General features: G+C 37.4%; 1 protein-coding gene, 1 long non-coding RNA gene and 1 other non-coding gene across 4 annotated transcripts in view; 2 read left to right on the top strand and 1 right to left on the bottom strand.

The window, feature by feature from the left end:
* The first annotated feature begins 302 nt into the window (after window positions 1-302).
* On the top strand, window positions 303-18,283 carry LOC111333778 (WD repeat-containing protein 75). 2 transcript variants are annotated; one of them, XM_088741090.1, is made up of 27 exons: window positions 303-458; window positions 556-685; window positions 1,400-1,465; window positions 1,783-1,873; window positions 2,714-2,880; window positions 4,356-4,426; window positions 5,416-5,514; window positions 5,994-6,082; window positions 6,596-6,648; window positions 7,242-7,371; window positions 7,872-8,027; window positions 8,347-8,409; window positions 8,809-8,924; window positions 9,407-9,514; window positions 10,612-10,688; window positions 11,296-11,462; window positions 12,144-12,253; window positions 13,232-13,308; window positions 14,165-14,256; window positions 14,766-14,864; window positions 15,433-15,599; window positions 15,812-15,871; window positions 16,369-16,435; window positions 17,087-17,163; window positions 17,254-17,348; window positions 17,565-17,608; window positions 18,054-18,283. In XM_088741090.1, exons 1-27 carry the CDS (start codon window positions 355-357, stop codon window positions 18,254-18,256), a joined length of 2,778 nt encoding a protein of 925 aa, XP_088597216.1. In that variant the 5' UTR covers window positions 303-354; the 3' UTR covers window positions 18,257-18,283. The 2 variants fall into 2 exon arrangements, with proteins under 2 accessions (XP_088597216.1, XP_022795136.2); XM_022939401.2 differs by lacking the exons at window positions 6,596-6,648; window positions 7,242-7,371.
* Window positions 13,594-13,731, top strand: LOC148719025 (small nucleolar RNA SNORA16B/SNORA16A family). Its single transcript, XR_015994350.1, has one exon. It is a non-coding gene; the product is annotated as a small nucleolar RNA SNORA16B/SNORA16A family (small nucleolar RNA).
* Window positions 18,284-25,091: 6,808 nt separating the features above from the next.
* LOC148719026 (uncharacterized) overlaps window positions 25,092-26,450 on the bottom strand; it is a 4,885-nt gene continuing 3,526 nt past the window's right edge. The window contains exon 3 of the long non-coding RNA XR_015994327.1: window positions 25,092-25,765. This is a non-coding gene — a long non-coding RNA (uncharacterized LOC148719026). The remainder of the gene's footprint in view (window positions 25,766-26,450) is intronic.

The following is a 26,450-nucleotide window of genomic DNA, read 5'->3' on the forward strand; positions in this document are numbered from 1 at the left end:
AAATATAAAGCTAACTGGAACCGTAGATAGATTTTATTTGCATATAGAATCAAAAATGGTCATTGTTTGATCAGCTTCGGTAGTAAGCTCCCGGATGGTTGCAACTCAAACTTCCTAGAGCAGTTTGGTCCTCCTGTTTGTTCTTAAGAAAAAAAAAAAAGAAAATCAGAGAACAATTCCCGGCGATAATTACTTTTCGTTTAGAGTAAAATCAATAGTAACACGAATAAATAACTTCTATTAACGCAAAGAATGGCTTATACCCTGTGGTTAGAAGCCTCTTACACCATCAATCGATCTCTACTTGCCATAACCGCTGGACAGTACTGAGCCTACCACGTGCAGATTTCCAAGATGGTGCTCGGGGAAGACGAAATACCTGAACGTTTTGGATCGGTGCGCCTTGTTGGGGGTGAATCTTTGGTATCTCACCGAACAGTGTTCAGCAGAGACTCCAAGTATGTTTGTAATAGCGTCATTTCGTGTCCCTAATCGCAAAGTTCATTTAAGTTGTGGTGTCGAAAGTCCTAATTGTTTGCTACGTGTTGTCCACAGGATCTTGTTTTGCTCTTGCGGCCGAAAGATACGAGTGTACAGCACATTAACGGGATATTTATTGCGAGAACTGCAAGGACACGAGGGAAAAGTTACAGACTTTAAAATCAACCCTAAAAATCACTTACAGGTACGTAATAATAGCGAGTTAGATTTTGGAGGAATGAAGAATCTCCAGCTCTGTTGTAATTAATGCAGTGTAATTTGCAGTGAATGAATTTCACATCAAGGCTTAGTTGGTTTTTCAATATGTACCTTACTTTAGTTCTTACTCATGATCTTTTTGGGAACCGACTCATAAAGGATATTACATAAACAACATGTACTTTGCTTTACGATAGAAAACAAAAAAATTCTATGTAACCATGTGTTGTGTATTCATATTTTAGTGGAGACACTCATTCTTCGATTGCTTTCTTTATTTTGTCTGCAGTCAGCGATCAACTATCTAATAAGCTGATACAATCATGTTACTTGATTACAGTACTTTAACATTATTGGTTTTGTGTATGGCTTGAATTTGTTTTCCTCTTTGAATTTATTTTGGTTACTACACCACAAGCTGTAGATGATTCAACACTAATCAAAATATTAAATGAAAGATCTCAAGAGGTTGAGAATTATTTCAAATCAGCCTTTATACCCAAACATCAGTATTGAAGTTCTCCACACTGTTATCTCTACATATCTTATGATACTTACAAGGAGAATTAATTTTGTCTAACAATCAAGAGCTCCTTGAGTTCCTGATCAATACCACTATTCTGATGACCTCAGGAGAAATTAGATGGTTATCACTATCAGTTTGTAAAGGGTTCAGTCCATTGTTTGTCTCCACATGTAGTTAATTTCCTGTGCAGCAAGTGGAGATGTTATATATTGGGATTACACAGATGGACAGATTATCAAGGTAAACATTAATCATAGAGTTTGTGGCAATTTTGGTAAATTAGATTTTGTAACTGCTCAAACTTTTCAATGGCTCTAAAAAGTTTCTGATCAGTTTTATTTTGATTTACCTTTGTTTTGTATTCATTGTCATGTTACTTGTCTGAAAATAAAGGAAATAAGAATTTAACTGATTTTAAAAGAGAAATTGGAAATCAGTAGTACATTATAACCACAGTGTACATGTGTGCTTGTAATTACTTGGTTTTCATTTCACCATCAGGATTTTTGTTGTCATTTGTTTTAATTTTTTTGAATTATTGTGCAATTTTTCAACAGAAATACAGATTTGAGGGTCCTTTAGTAGGATTGATTGTTCACTCGGCACACAATGAATCAGTCTTCTTGATAAAACAAACCTCTTGTAAAGGTAAATAACCTGGTAGACCAGATGTAGTAGCTTTGAATTCCAACTGGCAGTTGTTAAAGTTTCAAATCTGCTGATGAGTGCGTAAAGGCTGATAGTTTCGAAAGAAACTGTTTGGGGCTGTGTCGGTGGGAGTAACGAAGTAACTTGGATATATCAACAAAGTTAAAGTGGTAAATTAGCCACCGTAACGATTACAAAAGCGGATGTTTCGAGCTTTAGCCCTTCGTCGGAGCGAATAGAGGAATTGTGGGTTGTGTGTGCTTTTAAAGGCAGAGAATGGAGCTATGTTATTGGTGGGAACATGGCAACGAGAAAAATAGTAGAAGAAGCGTAGAATAGTGTTGAGTTATTTAATATGGTTACCTATCTTAATGATCTGAGCCTGTCTAGTTTGTGAACATACAGTGACTGTGGATTACATGTATATGTACAAGTGTCTTGAATGCACCAGGTCAACAAGGTTTAAGATCAGATTTGAAAACATTTGTAGCAACTGGTGAAACTTTTAAATTGTCAAGACCAAGTGTTTATGGTTGAAAGGTCAATTGAGATGAACATTTTCACACAAGAAATGAAAAATTTGAATGTTCTGCTGTTTTCTTTCGTAAAGATTTGCCTCTTGTTTGATTGAGTATGAAGCTTTGAATTATTGTGCCAACATTTTCAAACAAAATATATATAGGTATGAAGTCAAGCAGTGTGGTAAGAAGTGCTCTTTTCAATTTTGATTGAATTTGTGACAACCACTAATTTTTATGACCTCAGGTCACCAAAATAATGGAGAATAAAAGAGTTAAGTTCAAGGCCCTGGTACTCAGAATCTGTTGCTTACTGTTTTAGGTAAGAAGAGAAAATCAAAGGAAGAAAAGAAAAAAAAGCTTGTTGAATCAGAAGAGTACAGCTTGTCAGTATACAATCCAAGAAAGTGTAAAAAATTTGACAAACCAAAGTTGAGAGTGTTACTTTACAAATCAGGCAACTCCAAACAGACTACAATGAGTGGTGATGTAAGTGCTAAGGAATATTTAACACCTGTATTTACCAATTTGAAAGTGGAGATGGCTTAAGTGAGGGATATTTACTGAGCCACCAAGCAACAAGGGAAATATACACCCATAGCCTCCAACACTGAGGAGAATAGATTAGTAACATTCCAAAACAGTGAGATAATAAAGCACGAAACAATGATTGCAGTATTTTTGTGTGCAAATTCTGCGCTCATTGCTTAGGGGTGAATAGCAAATAGTATTCAGAGTTTGAGTAGCCAATCAGACTGCACCTTCAATGCTATCCACTGTTTTAGTATTTACTAAAACCAATCATCTGTATTTCTACTGTTACGGTATTCATCTATAAGCCTAGTGATTTTTTCACAAAATTTTACCAAAATCTTGAAAATTTGAGCTAGAGAAGGGTTCTTGGCTTATAGCCGAGTGTTTTTCCAAACATAATTTTTTCGAAACAGCAAATTCAAAGGAAACATAGATATATTCGTCTATAAGCTGAGATATTGCATGCAGAAGTAAATTTAACAAAACAAGTTGAAGTTGGTCCTTGACTTTATTTATGTGGTTGCTTCCAAAGGAGCAGTTTGTTGTTTTCGGTGTGTAGTAAATACTGCTTACTGTTCATCTTCAGTGTCGTTGTGGAAAATTATTCATCATCCATCTCCTCCTCATCTGCTAGTTGTGCCGTTTAATCCGAGCAGATTGCTCCAGCTTCCATGCTGTCTAGAATATTAGAGATTCTGCAGGTTTCGAACGAGTGTATAGATCTTGGGAATTCAAAGTTTTTAAAAAATTTCGAAATTGACCAATCAGAATTGCCCATTCCCACGAATGGTAAACAAACTCGTTACATGTTCGGTGTTGAAATTTGCGATCACGTAAAAAGAAAACTTACCTTGGCTTCTCCGCTCTGTAAACCAGTCAAGTAATCTCTTAATCAGCTCCGGATATTTCTGAGTGTTACGGCCCATTGTTGTGTGTTTTGCTGATATTGAGCTCTCCATTAAAGAGATTCTCTTGATCTTTCCACTAGCGACTCACTGATGACTAACACTCTGGTTATCTCAGAATTCATTTTCGATGGCAATACTGCATTGAAACTCTTTCCTGTTTGGAAACTTTTGCGTTCGTTTCAGTTTGTTTGAGAATGGAATTCTCTGAATATGGTCTCGGCCGAGTATTTTCAATTTACGTGTTTTAAGAACCTTCCTGATTAAAACAGACCGAAGTTTAGGGTCTTGGCTTATAGATGAATAAATATGGTAATAAAAATTAGATATATTGTAAGTTGTGGATGCTACAGATGCAAAGTCACTTTTTAGTTAAAGTCAGCTTATGAGCTAAAAGGCCCATGCTACCAAAGCTTTTCTTGGTTTCACTAGCAGACCCACTCCTCTGCGTTGCACATGGAAACATTGACCCACAATTTACATTTCTTTTGAAGATGCAATAAACTTGCCTTTTCTTTCATTCAGGGCAACTTATTAGCAACTGTGAAAGAGAATGAACTACACTTGTGGAATTTTCTCTCTGGAAAATTAAATATGTAAGTGATGTGCTTTGCACTGAAGTGTAAATGTACTTGTCAAAAGATTCATTGACAAAACCATGCTGTGTGTGAGTTGACCTTAGTAGAAATGGTTCATGCAGTTTTCAAGACATATGCGCTAAAAAATTCTGGCTGATATGCATGCACTTTTGCCTTTTGGTAGGACAACCTTACTTAAAACAAAAGACAAGGATTGGAACATCTTGAAATAATTTCATGGTGGTATCTCTGGTGTGTAAATGGAAAACAAAACTTTTCCTTGGAGAAAATTAATACTTAAATAGGTGTGATCAACACATTTTGGAAACTAATGAGAAAATATTTTCAATTCTAAGAGAAAGTGCTTTACCATTTGAATTTGAATAATGCCTAAAATTGTTGCTTAATTTGGGAAATGTGATACCTTGAGTTAAACAAGAAGACCTTGTTAGATGCAATGATGGATCGGTGGAATATACTTAAACACAGAATGTGGGAATATCCTAAAATGCCAAATGCTTTGCTGTATGAAACCATCGTCTCACAAAAATAGAATTGCAATGGAATAGGAAAATAATTTATAATTAAAATGCAAAATCAAGAGAGGCATACTTAAATCATTTCCTATAGTGTAGAGGATAGAGGAACAATGAGGTTCTTGAGCTAGCCCCTCTAATTTATCATCACTATTACCATTGTTATTATTATTATTTTTTTATCATCATTACTTGTTAACACTTAATCATTGGTTGAATGTTAATTAGTTGCTATATTCTTCAATCATCTTTCTCTTGTGGAACATGGTACTCATAAATACATGTATGTGGGATGCTACAGATTTTCTGTTTTGCATGTCAACACAAATCTTCTGTGACACTACCTTCCAGCATCACTCTACAACCTCTAGTTCTTTTCTGTCAGTGCTACATCAGTAGCCACATGCTATCTTTGACTGCCTATTGTTATTTGTTTAGTTGTCCTTTCTTTTTTTTTTTTTTTTTTGGCAGGTTTTCATACAAACGCACACAGTTTACATGTGCAACCTTTCATCCCGTAGAAGCTTGTGTAGCTACTGGTGGATGTGGAAGTGGGGAGATTATTTTATGGTGAGTAGCTAGGGATTCCTCATGACCAGATTGCAAAATGTGCAATACATAAACAAGTCGTGCTGATGGAGGTTGTACATGTATGTTGCAGGTCATTTTTGCTTTTAGTTAATTTTATTTTTAACTAGCTAATTTTTTTTAACTAGCTCATTTTATTTTTAACTAGCTAATTTTTTTTAACTACCGGTAGGTAAGTTTTTTTTTTTAAACAGGTGAAATTTTTCTCCCCAGTTAAGTTTTATTGTTTAAGGTAGGAAGTCAGTTTAGGACAGGGTGACTCACCTTACAACAAATTGTTTTGCATTCTGGGTTTGTGCTTAAGTATCTGGGATGGAATGCCTGAACAATTTGCAGTTTCTTCATAATTATGTTAGCTCCCCTACGGTGTGTATATATTCTTTTGGCGTCTTGCAGTCTGTGTGTAGATAAAGCAGTAATGTGTTTTGTAGACCTTTCATGACTGTGCTTTCTGTTATTAGGCAAGGTTTGGATCAGTTAGGAAGTCCTGCTACTTCAGTTCTTCATTGGCATCCTAATCCTGTTTCTGATATAATTTTTTCTCACGATGGTAAGATAATTTTACTTTTCATCTTTTTTGTACTTGCTTGCATTTATGAACTATTGGTAATTTACCTCTGAGTAAGTTGTTGCTACAATTACCTCTGTGTGTTATGAGTGAAAGCTTCTCTTTAAACAAAACACTATACATCCCACAGACAATAAAGTTGTTTGAACCAAAGAATTTCATTTGATCATGAAGTGTGATTTTTGGTGAGGACTGAACAGAACTGTTGTCAATAGGAAATCACTTTCAATTTCAAAAGTCCTACTGATGGCTATAGTATAGATCGTATAGTATAGATCAATTTCTATAGCGCATTTCCATGTAAATGCTCTAATGCGCTTTACAACACTGTGCGGGGGACTTTTCCAGACTGCCGGCGGCAGTTTACAATTAATAAAGGAGAAATTTTTACAGATGCCCCCTCCCCCCCTTCCCAGTAAACAGGCCAGACCACATCACAGTAATCTCGTGATGTGGGTTCTTTAACGTCCCTTGCCGAAATTAACTAATTGATAGGTGCAGGAGACGGGACCTCCGGCTTTACGTCCTATCCGAGAAGACGAAGCAATGTGAGTGAAGCGTCTTGCTTAAGGACACAACGTCAAGCCCCAGCCAGGACTTGAACCCGGGCCATCTGACCTAGAGTCCAGCGCACTGACCACTGGACTACTCACGCCTACTCATTCACTGACCACTGGACTACTCACTGACCACTGGACTACTCACGCCTATGCAAGACTCTTAGCTCAACTTCATTTAAAACTGTTATGCAGTGACTTGAAACCACAATTTATAGTTTAAGTTATCAGAAATAACATTTTCAGTTTTCTAGACAGGCTTTGTAGTACTGCACATACATGTACATGATCAACAGTACCACTTGATTCATACTTAGCAGTCTCTTCTGTTGGTTCAAGCAACAAAATTGAGGCTGTAACCCTTTAACACTCAAGATCTAATTGTTAATTCTCCCCTCTAGCTGCGGTGCATTTCCTTGTAAATTAATTATGAGAATTTGGTGTAAGATCAGAATGACAACTTCTCTCTGATAAGTTTGAGTATCCTCATTACCTGTTTTCTGCAGAATGTACGGATTTTATAAAGAGAAGTTACATAGTTTGTATAATACTATTAAATATTCCTTTGTTAATGTTTAATGTAGTGGAGGCGCGGTGGCCCCATGGTTAGTGCACTCAACTCTGGATCGAGTGGTCCGGGTTCGAGCCCCGGACGGGACATTGTGTTGTTCTTAGGCAAGACACTTTACTCTGACAGTGCCTCTCTTCACTCAGGTGTATAAATGGGTACCGGTAATTTAATGCTGGGGGTAACCCTGCGATGGACTAGCATCCCATCCAGGGGGGAGTAGAAATACTCCTAGTCGCTTCATGCTACAGAAACTGGAGTTAAGCACCAGCCTAATGGGCCACTAGGCTCATAAACAGACTTTACTTTACTAATGTTTAATGTTAAATATTTATCTTACATAACTTTTGACCACAATCACCAAGTTGTAAACATTTCATGTGTGTACACAAAGCTTGGTGTTAATATCCACAGGAAGTCATTGACAAATGGTTGAGTTTCTCTGCAACATAAGTCTTCCAAATATTTTTCTACTCACCGTTGCAAAAAAAACTTATAGTGCAGCTTCAAGTGCAGCTACACATACATTTGCACATGTGCATTAATTTTACTCTTGACTACCAGGTTACTACACAACTAAGTTGACATCATAAATAACTGCAACACCTTATTTGATAAGCACTGTACTATGTTTTACACGTCTTAGGTTCTAACATGTTTTCTGGTGGAGAGGAAGGTGTGCTGGTGTTGTGGCAGTACAAGACAGATCATCAAGTCTTTCTTCCCAGGTTAAGCACTCCCATAAACCACCTTGCTATCAGTCCAGATGACTCATTGACAGCTGTCAGTCAAAGAGAAAATGGTAGGTTATGTGACAAGGTTGGTGTCTGCATACATTTTTGGGCAGCAGGTTTCATCTCTGATCAAATTGAGTTAAATGTTATTGAATATCATTTAAAAAGTGAAAGGTTCAGAGGCTGTTCAACTTAGCCTAGTTTGTGTTGCGTTTGTGCAAGTTGTGAAATTATTCAAAATATTTGGAATGAATTTGATGTACGGTAAATAAAAATTTTTCAAACTTCTTGACAAATATTTTCACCCTCAGTCCATGTAAAATTCAGCGTAAACTCTCTTCCATACTCCACAGTATAATTTATTATTTTTATCATTTTAAATTTCAGTTATTAGATTGGTGAACAATATTGAGTGGAAGATTAAACGAACCATTCAGGGATTAAGACAAAGTAAGTTTTACTTGAACTTCTATTAGATATCAGCCATTCTGTTTTAACTGCATGAATACCAGCGTATTGACTGAATGCAAAAACACATTTCTTGTCCATGGTGTCCAATGGAAAGCACTTGTTTTTAAAATGCACCCTGGCTATTATAACAGGAAGCTAAAAGTATTCTGAAGATAAAGAGGAAAGGTTTTTTGGTCTCTTTTTTTATGTTATCAGAGGACTATCAAACTGAAAGGAAACTCATTCAGCAAAAGTCTCTTACAACATGCTCTTGTCATCCCAACCTACTCTTGCCACAAGCTCGTACTCCATATTGTGAGAAAAAAAAAACTACCACTGTAATTCATGTATTCAACTTGTACACAATGTAAAATATATCAATTTTGTGTCTTTTTTCAGTTGATAATCTTTTTGCTGGGATTGTTTATGATCCTCGCTCAAAAGCCCTAGTGACTAGCAACAAGCCTGGTGTTTTACAGTTTTATCTTCCACAAAGTGATCATCATGCCTTTTCTGTAAGTTACGCATATCTGTCAACCTTTAACTCCCATGAGTGACCAAGACAGAATTTCTCCTTACAATATCAATACAATATCAAGCAGACAAGTGATGAGAATAAAGAAAAATATTAATTAGGGGATTATAACAGTGTAGTTGATCCAATACCAAATTCTCCAAACTTCCATTACAAGAACTGTATGGCAGTCAGTGAGGAGAATTAGTAACTAGATCTTGGGAGTGAAAAGGGTTAAATGAAATCATTTTGATAGAATAATTGATGAAGATTGTGTTACTTTCACATTCCTTATTATAGCAGATTGTGCATGTTCATTTAAAATGCATGTTTTTTGCCTTTGGTTGTAATATTTGTGTGGTGTTAAAGATGTTACAGCTGTGGTAACAATTGAATTTTACATTTCCCAGGTCTGCACTGAAAAGTAAATTGCATCTTAACCATATGATATATTGTCTGTTTTATTTTAAATTTTACTCTTAGCTTGATGTTGTAAGACAGAACATTATTGTAAAGACAAAGAAGGAGCAGGTTGTCTGTACCAAGATTGATCAAGTGGCATTCAATGATAATGGAAGCTGGTTGGCAACAGTGAGTAACTAATCTGAGATCAAATTAATGAGGATTGAGTAAATTCAATGCTGAAAATAGTGGGATCTACCATGTACTTCTTCAGATCTGATACACTGGTGGATTGGGTCTTGCACACCCTTGTGAAAAAGAGGGACAAGTGTAGACATTGCACCTTAATTTTAAGTCCATCAGAGTTGTATTGCAGGCATTCCCTGTTGATGACTACACATACGTGTACATTTTAGATCCATGTGCATAGGGAAAGGTGATGTTTTCTTTTGGTCAGTGATAGATTTATAAAATATCTGCTTGCTCCCAGGCACTCAGAATGGGAAATTATCGGCACAGTCTTCAAACAGTTTTCACAACTACACATCGACATGTACACATTTTGTGTTTGCGAAGTAAACATATACTGTAACTTTCTGCAACTGGTCTTCGTTATTATTGTTAGTAAAAGTTAAAGTGCACCTAAACCCCAAACTCGAAATAAGTGTATTTTTTGGAGTATTTCTGTGCAAAATTTTTTTTATTTGCTTAAATCTTGAATTTTCTGTGCCCAGTCAAAATACGGAAAATCGGCCACCATCTTGGCTCACGACTGAGTTTAAAGAGGAATGGTTCTAGTGGGCAACGTGACGTCAAATCGAAAAAACGAAAGTCTGCATTTCACACATTTTCATTTGTTTGGGAAAGTTGTTGTCAATATTGTCGGAAAATATGCAGGCTAAGTATGTGGTAGGAGGATGTAGCAATGTGTGAAATTTGCAAGAGGGTATCGCGCTTCTTATATTCCTTATACAACATACCTAGTTGGCATATTTTGGACAATATGGATGACAACCTTCCCAAACAAGTGAAAATGTGTGAAATGCAGACTTTTGTGTTCTCGATTTGATGTCACAATACCCACTAGAACCTTTCCTCTTAAAACTCGGTCGTGAGCCAAGATGGCGGCTGATTTTTCATATTTTGACTGGCCACAGGGAATTGAAGATTTGAGGAAATAAGTAAATTTTTGCACAGAAATACTCCAAAAAATATGCTTATTTCGTTAAGCGAAAAAAATTTGGTTTTAGGTGCACTTTAAATGATTTTTACCTCATTTAAATTAGGTAGAAAGAAGAGACGACAAGAAAAATGCAATGGAATTGAGACTCAAATTCTGGGAATACAGCCAAAGGGATCAGTGGTATCATTATTAAACCATTATTGGAATATCGATTAAAAGTGACTTACAAGTGCATCTATCAATATGAAGTATAATCATTTGTCTCATGATGAAGTCACTTCGATGTGGATTACATTTGCAACTGCATACTGCAAGTTCTCTTGGCCTGAATAAATTTTGAAATTGTATTCACCACAATGACAAACTCCAATGTATTTTACGATATTGAGTGCATCTTTGTTTCCTGAATTTCATTAGGTTACTAGTTTTGTAAATTTAGGTCCACTGTACAATCAACTATCAAACCAGTGGACCCATTCACCCTGAAATAATCTTAGTTTCAACAGCATAAGTATCAAACATTTACTCTCCCTCCCCATGTGTATCACAAGGTTATTCCTAGCAATTCAACCGGATTCCGAGATAATTCACTAGTAGCTGTTAACACTCTTGGGTGGAGAGAGGAACACTGAGGGTAAAGTGCCTATCACAGGATTGCAATGCAATGATCCAGCTTCTTTTTGTCAACCGTTATCAGAGCAATAACCATCAATCCTGCTGTCTCCATAATCTTTGAATTCTATATTAACTAATTTTTTTTATTTTTTATTTTTCTCATCTTTGATAGTTATGTTACAAACACCTGTGTCGATCCACCTCATGATCAGAAGATTGTAGCTGTTCAGTTTCAACCACAGAAGGAAAGAGATGAAAGCTCATCTCCTCTTGCCATGACTGCTGGAAGGGATGGAAAGTTTAAGATATGGGTTCTTGCTGAGGAAAGAGATATAAAAGGTAGGTGTATGAAGTTAATGTGGGGAAAATTGCAAGAGATATGCAGGATTGAAGGCAGAAAACTGCAACCTTTTGAGATGCATTGCACATATTGTACCAGGGCTTGACACTAACTTTTCAACTTACTAGCCAAGTGGCTAGTGACATCTTAGATGTTTTTAGATGTCACGACAATTTCAGTCTGTTTACTAGCCAAACTGGCTAGTGGAAATTGAAAACCACTGGTCATAACTGAATTTATTCTAGTCTGTGGCTAGTACTAGTGGGCTACCATTAGTGTCAAGCCCTGTGTACCCTTAAGAAATTTACTGATGTAAGAAGGAAATCAGGAAATTCAGATGGAATTTAAAAAAAACTGCTTTAAACTTTTAGTGCAATGAAACACTGTATTATAGCTATTGAAACCATGATTTATGACACATTTATATTGTTTTCTAAGTGGACTGAAAGAATATTAATAATTCAATTCCCAAATCTCTCCCCCTCCTCCACCTTCCCCCATCAAAACTTCCTCAGATTGTATTGTGGCGGACATGCTGTGCATTTGCCTTAAAATCTGAAAGAATGTCTCAACGCAAGTCCGTTTTTGGCTTTTTTTTTTTTTTTTTTGCAGCCATGTAGGGTATGCTGTATGCACATGATTTAGGATAGATTTGTAACCATGTTATCATGCTCTTTTAGGAAAGGAATACTCTTGGTCTTGTCAGTCAGTTGGTTACTATGGTGACAAACCTTGCCAAGATGCAGCCTTCTCTGGGGATGGATCTCTGGTAGCAGTGGCTTATGATAAGGTTTGTGGCTCCCAAATGTCTTGCCGTTTGTTCACATACATACATGTGCACTTGTACCCTTGTTTCACTGTTCATTCATTGTTTGTTTTAACTTATGTTCCTCTCCAATCATTCATCCATTCTTCATTTCCTTTTGCTCTCAGTAGGTCATTATTTTTGTCTCCTATATTACATGTTTGTTTGATCATTCCTTCATCTGTTTGTTTACTCATGCCTTTTCTCTTTTTTTCTTTCCTTCCTTCATTCATTCGTTCTTTGATCCGTGGTTTGTTACTTAATTATTTTGCTCATTTCCACAATCTTTCATTCCTTCATTCCTTTGTGCCTTTATCTGGGTTTCCTTGGTTTTTGGGTTTTAAACGTTGGTCTTTTAGGCCAGTCATTGTCTAGTCATAAATTTAGAGGCCCTATTGAAGCCCATTACAACTTGTGACATTGCAGTTCCTGGGTCAAAAAGGTGCCTAGAAGAACATTTTCCAAAGGTTGCTGAGTAGCTTCTTTAGCTTGCAATGTGTAGTATTTATTTATTACTAATACTTGCCAAGACTTGCTAATGTTATATGCGGGTTGTGTAAATTTGCTTGTAGTGCTCTATAAAATACTAATAATAATAGAATGATAATAATAATAATAATAATAATAATAATAATAATAAAGTAATAATAATAATAAAATAGTAAAAGTAGCCCCTCCTCTGACTACTTATCATTACCCAGGAAAATGATATTTTACACTTCTTTGATTCACTGATGGAGGTCTATATTGCAGAGAAACCAAGTTTTGAATTTAATTTTTATCATTGTGGCAAAGTAGCTTAGGTCCTAAAAGCTTATTTTTCATACATGTACGTGTTAGCCAGCCACCCTTTAAACTGCAACTTTACAGTAAATCATACATGTATGTTAGTTATAAAACTACTTAAATTTTATCGTTATGCAAAATAATATTTTTATATTCATTTCTTTTTGATACTTGTAGGTTATCACCCTATGGACCCCAACTACAAATGAACTGAGGAAGACTCTGGCCCTACCCTACCCTGATGAGGAGATCAAGTAAGAATCATATTACGTCACATCAGATACGTCATACTATTTGTTCCCACATAGGGCCATTTCCGAATTACCTTTGGCCTCTTTTTCAAAAAAAGTCCTGTTGCTCGACTATTCTCTTGAAAATGAGTTTAATTTGCACGTGACAACTGGTCGCCTAAAAAGTTGAAAACCAGGACTCGCTTTGAAAATGGGGCCGAAGGTAATTCGGAAATGCGCCATTCGTTAGGTTTTTACTATCTTATCCACAGTTACATGTGTGTAACTCGCACAGGTGTTTTGAATGCCACACGGCCCTTTCGAAGCTCAGAGCAGTTGTCCGTACTTCTCTGAGTCAAACAGGAGCCAAGAGAAACATTTTCTATTTGGTCGCTAGGCAGACTTGATTTAAATGTCTCCACAGCATTACCCAAGGAAATAACAAAAATTCTTTTTTCTCTCATTCTTACAACTTCACAATTTGATTGAAACTAATGATGGAGTGAACCTTGAAATGTTTATGAAATTTGTATATTGCGTAAATGGTTCAAATTGCATTGCACTTGTAATTTGACGATGGCGCATGTGCATGTATCATTGAATGATGAAGTTGTTTTTGTAAGTTACTTTGGCCACCGAATAGAATTGTAGAGATGACATTTCAAGATTAAGCCCTCCGTCAGAGCAAATTGAGAAGGGCTAAAGCTCACATTGTTACCTTTATAATTTCTTTACGTTGGCAAATTTACATTTATTTATTAAGTCATTTGATAATACCAAATTATCTTGCTATACCCCTACCGACGCATCACCGCAGTTTCTTTGCAACTTTCCCTCCTAATTTTGTAAATCACGGTTTTATGCATTGTTTCCTGTAAAGGTGGATCAAGTTTGGACATAACAGCTCTTCGCAGTACTTGGTCTCCATCACTGATCGGTATCTAACTGTGTGGAATCTTCTCTCCTGCACAGGTGAGCGGAATTGTTAACAGTAATTTTCAGTTGAAGGTGAAGGGGAATTCGAGACCGCGTTTGTTTTGCCTTTTGTCTCAGCAAACACGTAAAATTTTCATTTTGGTGTAGGAAATAATTCAAGTAGTTTGAGTACTTTGAGGATAAGTGAATTTCAAATAGTTCAAGTTGAGTGATAATATGCGATTCTTTCTTTGGAGAATTTTGGCATCAGACAAGTAGTAAAAATACTTACGAGTTTCATAGGGGAGTGGAAGGGCCTGCCCCACCCCCCGGCCCCCAGAATTTCCCCCCACACCCCCTCCACCACTGAGTACTAAACAAAGCGTGTTGCGTGATGCCACCAAATAACAGCGGCGCAGAAGACTTTGGAAAAGATCGACTTATATTAACTTCTTCATACTGTGATTGTTTTGGACACGCGGGCAAACAGTCTGAGCGATAGACAACAGAAAAACAGACGGACTGATGTCTCACCACACTGATTATTTGTTTTTCTTTCCTTTTAGTTTGGTGGAGTGTGGAAGCCCCTGTGACGTGTTTATTGTCTGATCCACAAACAAACCTGATTTGTGTTTTCGTTTCATTCAACAAGAACAAATCACACTGTAAGTGAGCCTTGTTTTGTCGTTCTGGTTTCAAGACCAGCAAGCTGAATTTTACTCTTCTTAATTCTTAAAACCCCTCTACTCTTAGAATCAGAATGTACATTTATTTTACAGTCTTGATACACTTTTAAGCAAATAGGTTGTGAGAATGACGCAGTTCACAAACAAGGAGCATTTGCTCTGATGTGACACCGAATTCTCAGGAATAGCGCTACAAGCAGGTGTGCGTTTAAGGTTCAGTACTACTCTACAGGGAGTACGGATGCTCCTTGTCAGAAACAGAAGGGAACTTTTAGTCCAAGTGACAGTTGAATTTCCCCAGGTCGTTGAGACCAAATGGAGACAGCTTAGTCTCGTTTCCGTGTCATAAACGAGTGAAATCCTAAATTTTACTTGGTTTCAAGCCATTTACCGGTGTCGATTTATGTTCCGAGCAAAAAGTACAAGAATACTGAGAGTTTTGTCTTGACAACTACCAGGGCGTGCTTGAAAGAAGTTGGGAAACAGAAACAAAAAGTAATTGCTAGTTAGCTTTGTTAAAAGTAGCCATATTTGTTTTGTATTATAGTGTACGTTTTCGACCCAGCCTCCCCTCATCCTGTAGCTGTTCAATCTTCTGTGTCCAGGAAGTCGGATGTGGTGTCAGCGGCTTTCGACAGGGAAAGCATGTTATACAGCAATAAAAGTGGGAAATCATTCAAAATGTCGAAACTTTACTTCTTGAATCAGGAACAGGTATGAGAAAATTGCTGTAAGTTTAAAGATCGTTTTTTCAATTTTGAGGAAAACACTTACAGTTTTCAAATGAGTACCTGAAGCAGTTCGGTTTTGCTCGAGAAACGATCTTATTACAAAATTTCTAAAATTAGCCGAACACATAAGCGATCTACATGTACTAGCTAACCAATGCATGCCTTAGGACTCAAAGTTACGTTTGCCCTCTTCAGAAACTGTTCACATTGGATTTTGGTGAATCAGGAGATACAAAGAGTCGGGTCAAGCCACAGGTGAGTGACTGCAAGAGACTTTGAGGAAGTCACCCCAAAAGTGACCTATAAGTGATTATCCTTGTAATATCACAATCCACATCATCAGTGCGAAACTTTGTTATTTTATGGTAATTATCTTTGTCTCGTCGTTTTCTTTCGGTTCTTTTTTTACGTTTTTAAGAGGTTTCAATATAGTCACGATAAAAAAGAGTAACTGCTAATCTTTTGGAGGAATTTTACGTTGTCCACTTAACAGTCAGTGGAAAAAATAGCACATCTATTCCCCCTTTCCTTTTTTTTAATTCATCATTTTTTGGGCGTACGAGATGGATTGTCACCTGAAAAAAACTAGATTTATTGAAGCGAATACTTTCTATGCTATCACCCCAACCCTAATTGAGACTCTTATTGAGACAATGCTTTAGAATTTGAGTAAATATAATACTTAGCTTTTACTGCAAACTTGTACGAGTCAATCAGTTAATGACATGATTTTTTTCACTATTTTGTTGCAGGAATCAGCTGCGGGTTCAGAACAGCAGACTGAATTCTACAAGATCTTCGGACAGTCAACTAAAAGTAGTAAGTAATGAAGGCAGCAGCCGTCTTTCCTAATCTGCGGTTTCTCTCATAGTAGTATCGTCTTTATTCCTGCGGTTTTTCATCAGCGCATGTGTTCTTCTTGGCGGTATTTATTTTAGCTATTATGAATCTTCCAACAGTGAAAGACCACCATGAAAATGTGTGTGCAGCAACATTTCGCGATATAATGAACGATCCTCAGCACAAATTAAGTAAACTTTTACCACCCCGCTATGTAAGCTCTCATAGGTTAAGGCACGAGCGTACCTTTGCTTTGCCACTTTGCAAGACAAATAGACTCAAAAACAGTTTTTTTTATTGCCTCGGCCAGAATAGTCAACAGCCACAAATAATGTACAAATTCCCCCATACGATGAACTATGTATTTTTTAATAATGAGATGTATACGTGTACATAGTAATTTCTATTTTATATCTGTGAATATGCAATTCAGTTTATGCTGCGAAGTATTTACCAATAAAGTATCTATCCATCTATCTCAGTAATTTCCTTTCAGATCGTCAACCAGCTCTCTTAAATTTCGATTCCACTTCCAGCCATAGACAGATACTTCCCACATATCATTATCCTTTTTCTTCTTTTTATCGTCACCATTATCATTTTTAACTTAACCATTTTTGTCTGTTTTAGGAGCGGAGTCCACTTCAGATCATCGCGTAGGTAAAGGTATCAGAGGGGGGACTCCATCATGTGCTGTGATCAGACAGGTCAGTTCGACGTGTTTTAATTCCAAAATTTCATCTTGTTACATATTGTTTGCCCTTCCGAGCTGGAGTGCGGATTTCTTTCTTTTTCAGATGCTGCAGACCCCTTCTCATGTTCTTCCTTCAGTTACCGCTCTGTGCTCATCATTTCTGCAATCACTACTGGTCAGCAAGCAATCCGCGCCAAGGTAACATCTGTGTTTTTAAGTGCTGTGTTGGCTAAGTTTCGTCACGCAGTTACGTTTTCGTTGCACGTGTTATTTGGCCGCACACCAAAAAACACGTGCAAACGAATGAAATTATCGAGCAAAAATAGGCTATGAGGTCTGCTCTTTGTGAAATTCCGTCTCACTTTTTTTTTCATATAAAACACCTGTTTTCTTCCTTTCTTTCGACTTTTTCAGGGAAGATCAAGATAATTTCAAGAACAGTGAAAGTGAAAACGATGGTAGGTTGTTTAGGGCCTTTGTTGAAAATCTCTTAGAAATGTGTGACTTTCAGCCTATGGTGACCCGTTACCACGAAAATGCTTTACGATTGAATGTCGTGAAACTAAAACCAGACTGTCGTCCAAGTGAACGTAATACAGAGTAGAGTAATTGCAATGGTATATCGAAAGACAGGAAAATATCAGAAAAGAAGCCAGTCAGAACAAAAAGTAGACAGGAGTCAACAGAATGACCCGTGGGAATCCGTGGATGGTAAGGTGGTGTTTAGTTTTAATTTTGAATCTGAACGATAAAGACAGTGAGGCGATTTCTGTCGAACAATCTCAGAACCGAGTGAAGCAAATCAGTGCAATCCCAATTACTCTAACCGCTCATCTCAGTCTCTGTACTAATGAATAGGGTAATTCTTGTTTTTTCTTTTGTTATGTTTTTTTGTGTGTGCAGATGAAAGTATGAATGAAGATGAAGACAGCGACGTAGAAACAACGCGGGTTGCCGAAGGAGCTTCAAGGCAAGTTCATGACTCTTCGATAGAAACAACAAAAAGTGCTGTTTTGCAAAGCAGGCGACTCAGTTCCGGAGAACATAATGCTGCTCTCGACAGTGTGAATTTTACCTGGCTTAAAGAATACTTTGCCTCCTCTTGAATAAACTTTGTTACTGGTGCAATGAAATTATACGTGAATTATATGAACGAATTACCTAATAAAGAAAAAATGTAAAGAAAAGAAATGAAAAAGTAATATGTCCGGGAATTTTCCCCTTTCTATTAGTTTAGAACTCTACCTTTACCCTAGCACCCGTTCCCCTCCGTTTGTCTGTTGGTTAGGAACGTATCTCCAGAGGATGCCCTGGAGATGAAGGGAAACTATGAGCTCATAGGCTGAGATTTGAAAATCAAGGATTATTGTGGTTCCACTAGTAACCCACAGCGTTTAAAGATCAAATGGAAATATCTTGGAAAACGTTGAAAGAGTATTACTGAAGAAAGTAACAGTTTGAAAGTCTTGTATTGAGAATCTTCCTAAAGTTTGCTAAATGACCCTCATCCGGCCCACAACACACGCGTTACCCTCTTGACCAGTCAGAGGCAAGATTGTCGCCCTGTCATCCGTGGTCTGGCGCGCACCATGATCATGTTTCCTCAACGTGGAACTGCAAACAGAGGCCCTAGTCTCATAGCGCCAAGTTGAGACTAAGGTCCCGCGGAATATAAAGCACTAGACTTGAGGTGCCGATTCCAAAATCATTTCTTACCGGTACAAGTGAACGGAGTAGAAGCAGTTATCACGCGACCCATGTAAAAAGTCCAAGTATAACTAAAAACTGGCGCCTCTTGTATGAAGTTCATAAATGCGTTATTAATCACGGATGTTGACATCGTCGAAGACCCAGTAGACTGCTTTGCAGCCATTTCCGGAGTCGTCACGCCAGGCGAATAACTCCCCCAGAAAAAATTGACAGTTCACTTGAAGTAGTAGAGGTCGCGCTGATATCTACCTGTAAACTGGACTTGATAATCGCTGGAAAATCCCAAGAGCTTCTTCCAAATAAACAGATTTTATCACCAGAGAGAATAGTTGAACAAACAAAACAGCAATCAGTTCGTGAATTCTCTTGGGGGGTTTGATAGACCTCCGTATATCAACAAAATACAATCTATGGTCCGCCCAAACATGGAAGGAGAATGTCGAAAAACGTGCTGAGAAAAGTTTGACACTTTATTTCGCGGGAAACACATACGAAGTGCGCTGATTGGCTCTTACCGAAACAATACTTTCACCCTGATTGGCTATTACAATACAAAGGGAATGGAATGCAGTTCGAATGCTAGCAGCCTTTTCTGGGGGAGTTATTCGCCTGGCGTGACGACTCCGGAAATGGCTGCAAAGCAGTCTAAAGTAGCACAGTCTAAAGTAGCGATTCCATAGTTATTATTTGCTTTTGGCTTACGAAGAGTTAATCTAGAGGTCAATCTGGTGTTGCGGTTATGTATTTCCGAGGCTCGAGTAAGGGTTCTATGGAATATAGTTGAGATGTTTGTTGAGCCGTTTAGAATTTTATGTGTAAAAAGAGCAACCTTAAATTTGTTCACATTTTCAAATTTAAGAATTCCTAGAAGATTGTAATATGGTGTAGCATTATCTCTGCTATATTTTCCGCTGACATTTCCACCATTCTTCCAGTAATTCTGAGCAAGTCAACTCCAAACGGTTTTTTTTCCGATGGAAATTATAACTGTCACCTCATTCATCTATTCAGTAATGGTCTGATCTATGGCCGTTTCTTTTGACTGATCTTTTGGTTATTCACGAACTTGCTAAGAAACAAGTAAACTCACCTAATTCTTCATCATCGTTTTCAAGCGCACAATTGCCGTGACCTAAAACTGGCATACCTCGTCACAACACCGCGGAAAAACGTTTTTCTTTCGGGGTACGGTAGAGTATTTTTATTGGTCAGCGGCATACCTTGCGAAAACAGAAAAATGCCGGCAGCTTTGAAATGGTTTTCGCGCGAGTCTCACTTGCTTCATAAAAGTGTACAACTTAGAAAGGATACTGGAAACTTAGCCTTAAAACTTGGCACAGATTTAGGAAAGTTCTTTTTCTCTTTTACATAATTTGCCAAAACTTAACGGAAGTTGCACACTTCTTTTGTGAGGTATTATTGGTAATTTGTGAGTCCGTAGAAACAGTAGATTGTTTTTACGAGATGCTGTGCGCTAAGGCGAAAACCAGACGGCTGTATAGTGGCTGCAGTGGCGTTCTGAGGACACCAACCCCTCAGGTTTGTAGAACTGGTGGCTTTGAACCCATGAATCGGTCTGTCAACTGCATTTCGACCGCATTCGCCAAGAGGACAAAACTTGCTCGTGTCCGTCGACTTGAGGGCACTAGCGGAAGTTGCACTACCATCGTATCCCAGCACGCTTTTACAGAATTCTGGACCAAGTTGGACAGAAAAGTTTTACTTATAAACCAGGGACACAAGAGATTCAAAAACTGGCCTCGACTCGGGGAAGAATTAAGCGAGGTATGTCTTGTCATAAAATGCCCATTTAAATTAATACTGTACTTTTAGAGGAGGGTTGGCTTAAGGAAATTTTTTAGTTTCCAAATTTAATACGTCTTTTTTTAGCAACAGTATTAACTTCGAACCGTTTTAGAAGCTCATAATTATGGAAACCAAGGTAGACAACAATTATCAACTGTATTTCGTAAACTTCTTATAAACAAGATTATTTCAACAGTAAAGGCCGATAGTTTCTAAAGAAACTGTTTGGGGCAGCGTCGGTGGAGGTAACGAAATAATTTGGATATATCAACAAAGTTGAAATGGTAATTTGGCTACCGTAACGATTACAAAAGCTGACGTTTCGAGCGTTAGCCATTCGTCGGAGCTCCGACGAAGGGCTAACGCTTGAAACGTCTGAAAATGACAGAAAACCGTTGCAGATGTGTGATGCAAAAATAACTGAGAATCAGACAGACACTGTTAAACAAGAGGTATGATTCTACTCAATGTATTATGTGAACTGCCACAGTTACACATACACAATTTTTTTTTTCGACGGGCCGTTTTCTTTGCATGTACCTCTGTTTTCACCTTCATTGTAACAATTGTGTAACGGGCGTGTCGAGAAATAGGAGAGATGGATTTTGAAGCTGATCAACAATTTACCTCTAAGGTACAGAGTTAGTTGTAAACAGTGTTTGGTATAATAAGTGAAACCGCTTTTTTCGCCGAACGTGATCTACGACCAGTTGTATGAGTGGATTAAAGACAAGCTTTGTGACTCACTTTATAGATTTCTAAAAGGTCATTCCTGCAGCACCGCACTTATTAAAACGACTGAGGATTGGCACTCTTCCCTTGATCAAAAACAATGTGTGGCTGCTATCACCATCGTTCTCAGCAAAGCCTTTGATTCTATCTGCCAAGGATTACTTATTGCCAAGTTGCGTGCGTATGGTCTGGGTGACAACTCTGTTAAACTTATTAACTCTTATCTAAACTGTCGTCTTCAAAGAGTAAAGCTAAACGGAAACTTTTCTAATTGGCGAAATGAAAAGCGGGGTCCCGCAAGGGAACCTGTTGGGCCCTCTTTTCTTCAACACTTTTATTAATGACCTCAACTTTTTCTGTGATCACTCATCCCTCAGACTCTATGCTGACGATACTACCTTGTACGTCAGTAACTCATCTCTCAACCTCCTGGAAATTAAGATCAACCAAGACCTCGCCTCAATTTCAGACTGGCTTACGCTAAACTACCTGACAGTTAATTCTACGAAAACTAAGGCTATCATCCTTGGTAACTGTGACACCTTTCCTACTTTTATGCTCAAGAACGAAGCCATGGAACAGAAAGAATGCTTGGAACTACTTGGCGTCACTATTGACAGTGCCTTGTCTATGAATCTTCACATCAAGAACACTCTCAACAAAGTGTAAGCTAAACTTTCAGCTATCCAACGAATAGAATGGTTTATTCGATACCTTAATAGCAGCCTAGGTTGAATTGCTAAGGTTAACAATGTTATTAAGGTTGAGATCGGACGTCAGCATTATCGTGAATGTGATTTCCATTGAAACCGCGGCAAAGCTTTACAAGGCCTTCGTCCTACCGCATTTTGAATACTACAGCCCGTTATTACTGGGAATCACTAATGGACTTCGCGATAAGCTTGAGAAAGCCAATAGGTTTGGTCCCAGATCTATCTTCAAACTACCCCACGACAGTGCATATAAAGATGCCTTAAAAACGGCCAACTTTCAGACTCTTGAACACCGACTTTTAAGCCACTCCTTGTCTCTGGCTTATCAAGCCTTAGTTTCTGAGCGAGGTCCTAAGTACATAAGAGACCTCTTTCAAGTCCATCTAAGCCGCTATAATTTAAGAGGGGGTAACCTCAGCCAATATCGAACAGTAAATGGACTCACAATTCATTTACCTCTCTGGTTACTCGTATGTGGAACAATCTCCCTACTAAACTCAGGCAACTTGACTCCATAAACAAATTTAAAAAAGCTATATCAAAAACCAATCTTACTAATGGCACATTGTGCAAATGTAACATATTTGAACAATAGAGTTAGCTCTACCGTTCATTATATATCTTAGTTTATTTTATTATCTAATTATCTTGCCGACCTTTTTTTTTTTCTATTTTTTTTTTTGCTTTGCTATTTATTTATCGCATTTTTACCACGACGCTGTTTAAACATTACCAGTTCTTCATGTTAAGCATTTATTTTTGGTCTATTTATCACGAGTAATAATACTTTTCTAGTTACTAGAAACCATGTTACCACATTAATGTATTCTTTTTTAGGAAGTATATTACATAAGTAATTTATATTCTCGTCATTAATATATATAGTATCTGTATATTTTTAGTTAACTGTAGATGTAGAATTTTATATATTCGAATGTATTTGGTACGAGTCACTGGCTCATTGTACATCTCGAATTGAAATAAATTTAACTACCTACCTACCTTGTATGACTTAGTTCACATCCTTTGGTGCAGTATATACAATCAGATTTAGAGGACAACCGCAGCTAGCTTTTCGTTTTGAATAAATTTCCATGAAACAAAGTCAATTGATTTTAAAGTAGTCACACTTTTAAGCTCCTCGTTGTCAATCATACGGATAAGTCATGGCTTTTCCATGACCAGTTCTTAGACATCAATCACATCACAGTAACTGCTGTATCAATCTTCACTGATTATGCTTGATTATAATATCTACCTGGAAATGTTCTTATTTCAGACTAATCAAGGAAGCAACCAAGATGTAAGTCTAGTGTTGGATACATTCTCATAAAAATAATAATAATAATAATAATAATAATAATAATAATAATAATTTCAAAGTCTAGTAATCTCATAAGTAAATGCATATCTAAATCTATACAGAAAAGAGAAAGGTGAATGGCAAATCTGGAACCCTATATACAAGGCTGCTAAAACTCTAAAACTGCGAAAAAAAAAAAGTAGATGTGGGCCGAAAGTGAGTTATTTTGGATCGTTTTTTACGCTGCTAATATTTTGTATTGTAGAGGATTTTATGGAAATTATTGCTAAATAAAGTTGTTTTTGTAATAATAATAATAATAATAATAATCATCATAACATACGAGTCAGAAGACCCACAAGAGCGGGGAAGACGAGGTGAGGTGCAGATTATGCGGTAAGGCTCCAGAGAGCGTGTCTCATATCTTGTCAGGATGCAGTGCGCTGGCCCAGAGCAAGTATCTCTCTAGACACGACGCCGCACTGAAGGTACTGTTTTAGGAACTGTTGTATGATGAGGGAGTTATAGACGAGATACCACCCTGGTACTCACCCGACAAGCCCAAGCCCGTGTATGAGTCAGAGAATTTTAAAGCTTATTGGGATGTCCCTATAATTATATGCTGATCAACAAGAGGTCAGATGCAATAGGGTGGATGCACGCATTGTAAATCATATATGCAAGAGAGTTGTGACGCTGGAAATGAGCTGCCCATGGGTTAACAATCGGACAAGAAAGGATGAAGAGAAGACACTGAAGTACGGACCCCTTCGCTGGGAACTAAGGCAGCAGTTCCCTAGCTACGAGGTGAAGCAATATAACATCACAATGGATGCCCTCGTGGGGTGGTCACGGGAGCTGGATGTCATGATGCGCGAAAGATGCAGAGGGCAGTGCTCTCGGGCACGTTGAATATTGCCCGGACTTTCAAGGTGGCAGTTTGAGTTCCTGTTGGAAGGAGGGCCGCTGACACAACGGAAAAGCTTTTAAGGATTAGTTAATGTACATCTATTTTTTACTCCATGGCTTACAGGTTACGGTTTTCGCTCTGTGCTGCCTGACTAGAATGTAACATTCAGTTGACTTCTCTGCGATAATAATAATAATTGTAATGATGGCCAGATAAATGCAGATAAACTCAACAGGTTTCTTTAACCTACGCCAGTGAGCACGCCCTGTTACAGTACCATGATTATTAGCGCACCGATAACTCTATATAACAGTAACGAAATGTCTAAACACTACAACAACAATAATAATAATAATAATAATAATAATGATGATAATAATAATAATAATAGATTTTTTATTACATTTAAGCGTTTCGATGGTGACGTATGGAACCTTTAGTAATTTAACTGAAGTTTTTATTACATAGCAATTAAGTTTAGGATTTTTAATACTACGGTTTCATAATTAAGAATTGCTATAGGAATTTTAATTGTAAGGACTTTGGTTGTTGCATTGATTGGTTACGACTTGCCGCCCAATCATTGTTTAGGATATCTGGGCATCCAGAAGTTTTTACTGCCATAATAATATTAATAATAAATACAGTGTTTAAGAACCCCAGATGGCAGGAGGCAGACCACTTAGAATCAAAGGAGTCAAACGCTGAGCAACTGAAAACAAATCCAGTGAGTAGCAAGGTTAAGGCAAAAGATCAATGGTACAATGTAGATTTTGGAATTACAGCATGTTACACCACAATGAAAATACTACACGTAGTTTTGAAGAAAAAGAACATTTGCTACGAAAAAAAGCCACCAACAGCTTATCGCTTTCTGTGTCCCAGCTGCAAAATCCTGATTACTGGAAGATTGTTGAAGGACTGTGGTGGCATGTTAGTTGGCCAGGACAGGGATGTTATACTTGAGGCATCAACATGGACCCACATTCAGGAGAAGTTAAATGATGAACTAACAATCTCATCCTTCATGAAGTTATTTTTTTTTGTAGAAGACAGAAGAAAATGAATTTTTTGTAATTTAGATTATTGCTATTACATGCCATGTCCATAAAGTTTATATGTATGGCAAGTATCAAATTCAATAGTATTAGCATTTTTTTGAAACAAAAAACTCTTGAAATAACACTTGTGTGTATGCATACAGTACAGTGTTGCTGTATAACAATTTTGGTTGAACCTAAATTGTATTTCTATAATTAACAGAACCAACATTCAAAGACCTCCTACGCACTCTGAGCAAGAAAATGGAAAAATGTTCAGATTGGCAGAGACTTGTAAGCCAGCCAGTTTTTAAAGAAATCATAGAATCAAATTCCCCAAACTGTATAAGATCATCCTTGACAGTATTCTCTCTGAATGTCGTGGGGAAAGAAGAGCAGACCTGCAGGAGAAAAAGGCAACAGCTGTTATATGGCAGCTATTATATTACCGGTATTTTAGTAATAGGCCACATTATATATAAAATCAAATCCTAATGCAGATTACCACAGCAGACCAAGGACATTCACAGCATTTTAAATGAGTCACAATCACAAGCATAATTTATTTTTACAGGAAATTACAAAACAAGATACAATAATAATAATTTTACGAACAATAAAGCTATTTTAATTAAATCTTTTTAAAAAGTAAAACAAGATACATAATTATTAACTTGACAGACAATCCCCAGGATACTATAAAATGAAAGAAAATTGGAAGTTACTTCAATAAAAAAAAGCTTGCAAAGGCAAAATCTTGAAGGTAATGGGGTGGTGGTGGTGGCAAAATTATGGATTCAAAACATTTGGGTGTAAACTTAGCTCCTCCAACTCCACTGTGCTTCTTTTCACTTCCTTGCCTAGCTAGCATTGCGTTTGGATTAACAATTTATGCATCTTTGTTCAACAATTAATGTGCATTTTTCAGTTATGAAATGTGTAAAACCTATTTGGTCTGATAATCACAAATCAGAGACACTGTGAATTCCTGGACGAAAGTTCAATCTTCTTAGAGTTGCACGGCCTCCAGTCTAGTGGAACGGCTCTTGGAACAGTGTTAGGATTTGCAAGGGATGGGAAAACTGC

The sequence above is a fragment of the Stylophora pistillata genome, chromosome 12, assembly GCF_964205215.1.
Source record: "Stylophora pistillata chromosome 12, jaStyPist1.2, whole genome shotgun sequence".
NCBI classification, from domain to species: Eukaryota; Metazoa; Cnidaria; class Anthozoa; order Scleractinia; family Pocilloporidae; genus Stylophora; species Stylophora pistillata.

Bases quoted from the DNA above. Each gene is read 5' to 3' on its own strand.
- LOC111333778 (XM_088741090.1), top strand. From the start codon at position 355: ATGGTGCTCGGGGAAGACGAAATACCTGAACGTTTTGGATCGGTGCGC. The intron at 1,466-1,782 runs GTAAACATTAAT...ATTTTTCAACAG, and splicing joins CAGATGGACAGATTATCAAG to AAATACAGATTTGAGGGTCC. The intron at 8,028-8,346 runs GTAGGTTATGTG...TTTAAATTTCAG, and splicing joins TGTCAGTCAAAGAGAAAATG to TTATTAGATTGGTGAACAAT.